At 37.1% G+C, this 9,898-nt stretch overlaps 2 protein-coding genes across 3 annotated transcripts; both read left to right on the top strand.

Annotated features, from left to right (window-relative positions):
- Positions 1-6: 6 nt before the first annotated feature.
- LOC104090468 (inactive protein kinase SELMODRAFT_444075-like) lies at positions 7-5,823 on the top strand. Of its 2 annotated transcripts, none has more exons than XM_009595569.4 (9): positions 7-212; positions 957-1,111; positions 1,196-1,290; positions 1,448-2,472; positions 2,831-2,991; positions 4,231-4,307; positions 4,397-4,536; positions 4,651-4,800; positions 5,357-5,823. In XM_009595569.4, exons 1-9 carry the CDS (start codon positions 32-34, stop codon positions 5,401-5,403), a joined length of 2,031 nt encoding a protein of 676 aa, XP_009593864.1. In that variant the 5' UTR covers positions 7-31; the 3' UTR covers positions 5,404-5,823. The 2 variants fall into 2 exon arrangements, with proteins under 2 accessions (XP_009593864.1, XP_009593863.1); XM_009595568.4 differs by having other exon boundaries at positions 4,397-4,544.
- Positions 5,824-7,815: 1,992 nt separating this feature from the next.
- LOC104090469 (transcription factor MYBS3-like) lies at positions 7,816-9,368 on the top strand. The gene is made up of 3 exons (XM_009595570.4): positions 7,816-8,502; positions 8,593-8,798; positions 8,932-9,368. Exons 1-3 carry the CDS (start codon positions 8,208-8,210, stop codon positions 9,289-9,291), a joined length of 861 nt encoding a protein of 286 aa, XP_009593865.1. The 5' UTR covers positions 7,816-8,207; the 3' UTR covers positions 9,292-9,368.
- Positions 9,369-9,898: the final 530 nt, after the last annotated feature.

Raw genomic sequence — 9,898 nt, 5'->3', positions numbered from 1 at the left:
GAATAATCAAGAATTGAACATTTTTGTTGAGATGAATCTGCGAGAGAAGAGTGGGACTAATAGAAGCTTGGATGTGGGAAAGAGAGTGGTGCTTGTTGCTGTGAAAGCTTCAAGAGATATATCAAGAAGTGCCTTTATCTGGGCATTAACTCATGTGGTTCAACCTGGGGATTCTGTTAAGCTGCTTGTGCTCATTCCTCCTCATAGCTCAAGTAAACTTTATCTACTGCCCTAACAAACATTTACATGCTACTAGTTGTATTAGAAATGCATTTATGAATTTAGTTCTTAGTTTATGCCAGACATCAAACTTCAATTTTGATATAACAACAACAACAACAACAAGCCAAGTAATTTCCCACAAGTGGGGTTTGGGTAAGATGTACGCAGTCTTACCCCTACCCTTAGAAGGACAGAGAGTTTGTTTCCGATAGACCCTCGGCCGGAGAACGAATGAAAAAAGTAATGACAACAAGTAGGAATAACAACAAGATAAAAAAGATCGAAGCCAAGAAAGCAGTTAAACTCTAGGTAGTAATAGCAATCTATGAATAAAAGGATATCATACTAACGCTAATGCTAGCGAACTGGGTAAGACAAAGAGATACGCTCGACTACCTACTAGCCTTCTACCCTAATCCTCCACCTCCACACCCTCCAATCTAGGGCCATGTCCCTCGTTTTATGTTTCATTTTTATTGGGTGGTTTGGCCAAAATCAATTATTGCAGAAGAAGTTGCCTTTGATTATGCAATTTAGAGGAATAGGCATATTCTTCCAGAATTTATAGAGCCATTGCTAGCTCAAGCCTTGGTTCATGTCATTGTCCTGTTTAACTTGATCCGCGCAAGAATTAGGCTAGCTCCACGTGTGTTTCTAGTTTCTTCACTCTTTGTCATTTGTCCTTTCATTTGCTATAGAGCAATATGTTAAAGTGACTTGAACTACACTTTCAGGTAAAAGGCTTTGGGGTTTTCCTAGATTTAACAGTGATTGCACGAATAGCAACTGGAGATCATTGTCTGGAACAACTTTAGATCAGAAGGACTTCATTAGAGAATCATGCACTCAAATGTTGCTTCAACTTCATGATATTTATGATCCAGATAAAGTAAGTGATCCATCTAATTCTGATATCATTGTTCCCTCAAGGAACACATATGGGATTCCCACATCATTCAGTTCTATTTTACAGATAAAGGTGAAGGTCAAAGTCATTTGTGGGTCACAGTCAGGAGTAGTGGCTGCTGAAGCGAGGAGAGTTCAGACACGATGGGTGGTGTTGGATAAGTAATACAGTGTAAATCTTATTTCATGTTTGCATGTTTAAGAACTTTTTGTCTTACATCTGATTAGAATGTAGGTATTTAGTTGCTCTTGGTGCTTGGTATTTTGATTTGAATCTGGTTTGTGCTAAATGCATATTTCCTTGATGACTCATGTCCAGGAGAATGAAAAAAGAGACCAGAATCTGTATGGAGCAACTACTGGAATGCAATATTGTTCAGATGAAAAACTCTCAACCAAAAGTGCTTAGGTTGAATTTCATCGGATCGCCTAACACTGACACTGAAGTCTCCCGTAGGTCACAAGCTTCTACAAAACAATTAGGTGAAAAGTCTGATGATCCCTGGAATGAGATTCGGGTGCCAAACGTGACTCCAGCAAGTAGTCCAGAGCATTCATCATTCACCACAACTGATGCTGGGACATCCTCAATTTCCAGTGTGGACATAGGGGCCTCTCCGCTTTTCTTCTCTGAGATCAATTGGGATATGAAGAAGAGCTTTTCGCATAAATGCAATCATTATTCAGATGAATCTGATTCTGACACAGATAGTGAAAATCTGACTTCTCCTACAACAAGCATATGTTCCCGCCAATGGATGCAAGACATTCTCATTGCAGCGAAGGAGTATTCAAGTTACTTAAAGAAAGACTCACCGAGATCCAGAGGCACATTGCTAAAGTTGAAGCATGATGTTACCCCGGAGAAATCATTTGGACGTGATCAGGACCCTGGAGTTTGTCTAAAGAAAGAAAGACATCATCTGGAAGTAAACAGTAATATGAGAAAAATGATGTCATTAACCAAAAATTCTCCTGCTGATCCTCCTCCACTTTGTTCAATATGTCAACACCAGGCACCTGTATTTGGAAAACCACCTAGGTGGTTCACTTATTCTGAGCTCGAACGTGCTACTGGTGGATTTTCACAAGCTAACTTTTTGGCTGAGGGTGGATATGGTTCTGTACATCGTGGACACTTACCAGATGGACAAGTCATAGCAGTCAAGCAACATAAATCGGCTAGTTCGCAGGGCGACCTTGAATTTTGCTCTGAGGTGGAGGTCCTGAGCTGTGCTCAGCATCGAAATGTGGTGATGCTGATCGGCTTCTGTGTGGAGGATGGAAGAAGATTGCTAGTTTATGAATACATATGCAATGGCTCTTTAGATTCTCACCTTTATGGTACCAACCTCTCCACTCCTCTGTCTTTATATCTTAATCCTCTTTACGCCCCATGTCTTTCTTGATGTGTGGCATTCAAATGCTTTAATTTAGTAGAAATTGAAGCCTTTAGATTCTTAAATTTGATAATTTTTAGTGTGTGGTTCCAATTGCACGTGTAACTCCCGTCTACATAAATCTGTCAAAAGTGTTTAGCTTCTCACAAACTAAATTAAATCACTATATTCTGGACGATTATTATGAGAACTATATTCTTTGCTCATGTGTGGAGCAAGTAGGGAACAACAAAGCTTAGGAACCTCTCACAAATTCTGCGACCCGTATTTATTTGTTGATAATGAATTTCTCCAACCTGCAGGACGTAATGGACATCCATTAAATTGGTCAGCACGTCAAAAGATTGCCGTCGGAGCTGCTCGTGGATTGAGATACCTGCACGAGGAGTGCAGAGTAGGTTGTATTGTTCATCGTGACCTGCGACCAAATAATATCCTCCTAACTCATGATTTTGAACCGTTGGTGTGTGTTCCTTTTGTACGCTTTATGTTTCTCTATTTACAAGATTCTCTTGTCATGTTTTGGGCTTCTTTTATTTATTTAAAAGTTACAAGCTTTAGATGATCTTGTAAATCTTTTTCTCCATGGAGAAGCACTCTAGAAAGTAAGCGTTTTAGGATAAGTAGAAGTGAGAATAAATATATGCACTACAAGTTTAGTTAGCATGAGAAGAATGAAGATAAAGTGAGATTAGAAAGGATTATGGGGCCTAAATGCAAACAATGCAAATATAAAGGCTCGTTGTTGCAGGAGAATGGAACGATAGATGAAGATGTACACATAGAATCAAAAGCTGATGGTTGAAATGGAGAAGGGCTACCTGGGTGGTATGTGATAAAAGAATGGCTACTGAAGTGAAAAGTAAGTTCTACAGAATAGTTATAAGACCAATAATAATATATGATAGTGAATGTTGGGCATCTAAAGTCCAACACATCCACAAGATGAGTGTCGTAGAGATACGGATGCTAAGATATAATATAAAGATTAGACAAGATTAAAATGACATTAGTCAAAAAGTGCAAGTAGCACACATTTGAGGATATGATGAGAGAAGATCGCTTGAGATGGTTTAGTCATGTCATGCGTCTACCTCCGGATACACTAGCCTGTAAGTGTGAAACCATGGTAAGTGAAGGTGTTAAGGAGAACAAGGTAGACCTAAGATCACATACAAGGAAATTGTCATGAAAGACCTACAATCTCTTGGAATCAATGCAGACATAGGGAAAGATAGGGTTCAAGGAAATAATTTTTTTATATAGGCGATACCAATTAGTTGAGAATATATTTTAGTTATGTTAATAGTTTACTTTAGATCCTATGCTATCTAGGATTCTTTTAGCCTTATTAGAGATTCTTATGCCAGTAGGAAATATAGAGGACTTTCAATATTTTTTATTTTTATTTGTATAATGTTGGCCTGATGAATTGAAATGGGAACATGGGTAGTGAGGATTTTTTAGCGGACCCCAACTTGTTTGGAATTGAGGTATAGTAGTAGTAGTTGTTTTCTAGCATAATGGAAAGGAAAAATAGTACTCATAAATATCTGCTGTAATTCGTCTTTAAAATGTAGTAGGCTGTCTTTTGTCTAAAATTGGACACAATGAACTATCTACTTGTCCGCGCTTGCTTGTATTATTCTCTTGTTTCATCCTTTACTTTAAGTCCCCTCTTCATTATTTCTTTGTGATATAGGTTGGAGACTTTGGACTCGCAAGGTGGCAGCCAGAAGGGGACTTAGGTGTTGATACAAGAGTAATAGGAACATTTGGGTAAATAACTAAATATGAAACATAACACAGTTGGCTCCGACTAACACTATCTTTCAGCCTTTTAGTTGATATGATTTTTTGTTGTTCAGGTACTTGGCACCGGAATATGCTCAAAGTGGTCAAATAACTGAAAAGGCTGATGTGTACTCATTTGGTGTAGTACTATTGGAACTTGTTACCGGAAGAAAAGCTATAGACATTAATCGCCCCAAGGGCCAACAATCCCTCAGTGAGTGGGTATGAGTTCTTGAAGTTTTTCTTGTGTTTTATGGTCACATCAAAGTCTGAATAAACCCGTGGTGTAGAGGACTAATAGTTTATCCTTATATTCCAAATGGACCAGGCACGTCCTCTTCTGCGAAAGAGTGCCATCTCCGTACTCATCGACCCATGTCTAGAGAACTGCTACTTGGAGCAGGAGATTCATGGCATGCTACATTGTGCTTCGTTATGCATTCGACGGGACCCTCATTCAAGGCCAAGGATGTCCCAGGTAAGAGATATATACTGAAGTTTGCTGTCCAAAAATGAAAACTTGCGAGAAAACTGTTTGTTTTTGCGACAAGAGCATTTAGATCTGGAAGCTAATTATATGCGTCGACTGTATAATATGACTGCGCCCCAAACACATGACCAAATGTCACTTATGCTAATCTTTGATTGCACAAGACATTCTCATAATACTTTCAAGCCTGAAACTAGTTTTAAAATGCAGATGTTACTTTGAATTGTGAAAGCTGTTACGCATTGATCTATTGCTTTCTTATCCCTCCCCCTCCTCCCCCCCCCCCCCCCCCCCAAAAAAAAAAAATGAAAGGGAAAAGAAACAACAAAAAGAGGAAAACAGGGAGGACTTAATGTTAATAGATTCTTCAGTTATTATAACTCAAGAGTCTCCTATTGTTTGACAGTAGCAGAAGCGTAGGTTAAAGCCTTCACTGTATATTTTCACTTTCAGTGTTAAACTTAACGACATCATATTAGCAGCACCCCGGAACTACTATAGTATGATCCTTATATACACTCTGTTGTTCTCATTGCATATGTAGGTACTTCGGATGTTAGAAGGCGACGTGTTAGTGAACTAACTTTGTAGTAAAATGAAAATGGTTTGGAGTTGATCGTCAAAAGAAGTCAAGTTTGACATAAGACAATTGATCCCAAGCTGACAATGGCCGTTTCAAAATAATGCTCCAACTGTACTGGGGGCTGCAAGAAGATGCCACAGGCAGAAAGGTTCTCCTATGTACGAGACAAGGGAAGATTTTGTTCTCCCACAATCATCAACCACATTTTGTTCCTCTTTTTTTGATCCACTTTATGATCCACGTGCATTATAGATGCTTGTATAGCAGTGATAAGTATGAATGTGTTAAAATTATTTGATTTGTTATCCCTAGTAGAATTAGGGCGAAGCATTGCATATGGGAATGGCAGTGAAACTGTAGCTTGTCTGTAATTGTTTTTGGCTTCAATCTCTCGAAATGCAATGGCTTGAATTCACAGTTTTGTTGAACTTTATTCTGTTTGCCAGGAACAAAAAGCAGAAATAACATGTAATTGATTTTCATAGTTTATATATCTCTAAATATTAGTGCATCTTCCTAAATGTCGTCTTAACAATTTGTAGCTGCTGATTGACCTTAGCTACCTCTACGGAAACTGCTTTTGGGGTCCAAATTCAGTATTACCTCTTAATCTTAGTATTTGCAATTTCGCTCCCACTATCACAAGGAAAGTCATGCCTTGTCTCTTCGTCCAATTACCATTTGTCTTTCCCTCAGCCGACTAGGAAAACAAATTTCCTTAAACAGTTGGCAACTATAAATTCTATACAGCCCTGGTAATTGGTAAATCAATCCAATGTTCAGACATAACATGTATATTCTTCCAGATACTTAGTGTAACTATATTCTAATTACTTGGACTGTTAGCTATGAGTTTTGGACTAGTTGTTTCCATCCTCTGCCAAATTTTTAAACGTTGACTCGTAATTCATTCTTATTTAATTTCATGTACAACTTGTCAAGAAGTTTAGAAGTTGGAGTTCAAAACTTTACATGTCTGATCCCACTTTATCTAAAGTCTTTCAAGAAAATGCATTTCGATAACTTCTTAATGGTTATCACCTCTTAATCCCTCCTCAACCCCTACCCCCCGAAGTGAATTATTTTGCACTCAAAAGAGAAATTTTTACCATTTTGACTAAACTTGGCCTGTTTAGCTGACCTAGGAAGAGGAAGATCTTTTTCTTATGCAACTTAGAGCTTGATATTGGAAGTCCAACTGGTTATGACTTGAGAGAGATGCTCAATTACGTGAAATCGTAATTACCATTATTTTGTTTAATGTTCCGATTTTGTATTAGTGGCTAATTAATGCAAAATGAAAGACATCTTTCAGCATATGCAAATAGGAAATATTATCTTTAAATTCATGAGACCTCAAAGGATGAAAAGATTGGACACTATCTAATATTCTAGACTTTATATCCTCCAACTTGTGGTAATGTAAGACGTTACACATATTAAAATAAAACATTACGACAAGTGATAAAGCCAGGGAAAGAAGGTAGGAAAAGAAAGTTTATCTTTTGATATGTTCCCTAAATCAAGATTCCTTCCTTGGGATAATAATGCCAAATCATGATTTTGGTGGGGTTTTAGTACATTGACCATAAATTAGAGTAGTTCTCTAGAAAGATAGAGATAAAACCATTAAATAAGTATAGATCTTTTTTGACATATACTCTATAAAGCAATTGGTCGTTAATTTTTAAGTAGAAATCTACTGCTCATGAGATAAAGCCTAGTTGAGTAAGATATCTATCTACAAAAGCTTTGAGTACTAAAATATATGCGCGTCCAAATCTAAGTTGGATCTAAGTAAACTGTTGGTTAGGTCATTGATTTAAGTAATGACTATGGTGTGACAGCCAAGTCATTGGCAGACAAAATACAGGTTAAAAAAGATTAAATGGAAGACCCAAAATAGTTGACATGTCAAATTGTTGATCTCTTTATTTTAAAAATATTGTTAAGGACCGGCCTATCGGTATTAATATTTCAGTTCTTTGTGAATGTAATAGTTTCATATTGTAAGAGTGTATAATAACATATTGCTTATATATGGAATGTCATACTGCAACTTCTGTTTCATGACATATATACATGCGAATAAAGTCGAATTTGAAGAAATAAAAATAATAACAATAATACCAATAATAATAATAATTACTATGATTATTATTACCAAAAAGAAAAAATAAACCTTATCTGATATTGTAGATAATGTTATTTATCAAGTGATTATTTTAACATGATCGTCTTGATGATTATTGTCGAGATATGAGATAATGGTGTGACAAATCTTCCATTACATGAGATATTAGTTAAGGGTACTTTTTTATTGTTTAGTTGAGGTTTTACATGCTTAAACACATGCAAATGCATGGAATATTAGCGCAAATAATTAATACATGTAAAAGGGTATATACCCCCCACAACATATTCAAATATAGAAAATTGATACTGTAATTATGATATTTCATAGGATAAATTAGCCTATACCATCTTCTACTACTTATATCCTTTCTTTTGTGTTTTAATATGTAAAGGAACGAGAGTTGTTCCTTAATTTCTTGTCATGAACCCAAGTTGGGAAACTATCCAAGAAAAAAGCAAATAGTAACGTGGCAATCCAATCATCTTCACTTGGTGTATGCTCATAAGACCCAACTTGTACTACAAAACATATTATTACTCATATAAACCACTTAATATTTCCTCTTCTTTCCACACCCCTAACCGAACAACCAAAACGAGAAAACTCATTCTGGACGTTGAGTTTTTGGAGTTGTTACTTTTTTTTGTCAATTATATTTTCTGTAGCTAGGTAAAAATGGGGAGAAAGTGTTCACATTGTGGGAAGATAGGTCATAATTCAAGAACTTGCAGCAGTTTCAAAGTAGGTGCTATTAGTTGTGGATTAAGACTCTTTGGAGTGCAAGTAGTTGACATCTCTGCTTCATCTTCATCTGCTTATGATGTTCAGTTGAAGAAAAGTTTAAGCTTAGATTGCTTATCTTCGCCTCCACCTACTGTCTCATCATCATCTGAAAAGACTACTAGTTGCACAAATATTGGTTCTCTCTCTGATTGTCTCTTAGGTCAAGTTCATCAAGATAGAAGGAAAGGTTTGGAAAGCTCATTAATTAAGTTAGTATCGATGTATTTGCTGTTTTTCTTTAATGTTAATAATTATTGGATGGATGATATGATCTCAGGAGTTGCATGGACAGAGGAGGAACACAGAACATTCTTAGTGGGACTAGAGAAGCTAGGTAAAGGAGATTGGAGAGGAATTTCAAGGAACTTTGTGACAACAAGGACTCCAACCCAAGTTGCTAGTCATGCTCAGAAGTATTTCCTCAGACTATCAACTCATTATCATCTCAACAATAACAAGCGCCGTTCCAGCCTCTTTGACTTGGTATTCTATACTCCTATAGGATCCTCGTCATCACCTAGATATACATTTGATCGATGTCGTCATTTCTTATGAAAATATTTTTCATTTAAAATGACTCCTGTCGTACTAAAAATGTAACGTGTTAACATGATAGGTAAGGAGCAACAACAAGAACCATCATGAAACTAGTCCAGACTTTGCAAATTCTACTCATTCTCTGACAAGCTTAAAAGAAGTTTGCCAAGAAACTAGTCGTCCATCTTTATTAATGGATCTCAATTCATCTGGAGAAGATATAGCAACCAAAGATCATCAACATTGCAAAAACACTCAACAACCTCTTTGGCCTTATGAATTCCTGGCTTCTCATCAGATGGTGTCTTCTTCTCCAATAACTATGTCCATTTCTCCAGTGGCAGTAGCACTTGATTTGGAGCTAAGTCTAGCAGCTCCAAGAAATGCGGATAAAAACAAGCCAAATACCTTTCTAATTGGACCTATTCCTGTTACTTAGCTAATTAATGAATGTATTTTCCTATTATCATGTTACTACTATATAATAGTACTTCTATAACTCTATTCCCCATCTCTAACTTCAGGCGACTTTCAAAGTAAAAATTGCATTTTTTCTCGACTTTCATACTTGAATATTACGTACTAATGAACGTAAATAAAGGGTGAGTATATACCCATTTAAATTAATGAAAATCCAAATCGGCTACTGCGGACAAAATTCCTTGTCATCGTAAAGATTATTCTCCTTAAAAACATAAAAAGAGTGTCGTCGCTTCAACCTAAGGAACCATAGTCACCGTCTTGCCACGATCGTTCCTCATTTTTTTGCGTTTTACGGCCACAAAACTGGAATTCCACCCGATTCTTATATTTTCGCATGTTATAGCCCTCGCCTTCCGCATGGGCCCGGGCCCCCGGACCCGTATCGCCTAAAATTTTTTCGGGCCATCCAATAAGCCCTAAGGAACCATAGTCACAGCCTCGCCATGACCGTTCCTCGTTTTTTGGCGTTTTACGGCCATAAAACTAGAATTTCGCACGATTTCTATATTTTCATTTGCTATAGCCCACGCCTTCCGCGTGGGCCCGGCCCCTCAGACCCAGAT

Source organism: Nicotiana tomentosiformis, unplaced genomic scaffold (genome assembly GCF_000390325.3).
Source record: "Nicotiana tomentosiformis unplaced genomic scaffold, ASM39032v3 Un00174, whole genome shotgun sequence".
Lineage (NCBI taxonomy): Eukaryota > Viridiplantae > Streptophyta > Magnoliopsida > Solanales > Solanaceae > Nicotiana > Nicotiana tomentosiformis.
This window is presented reverse-complemented; position numbering and strand designations above follow the sequence as displayed.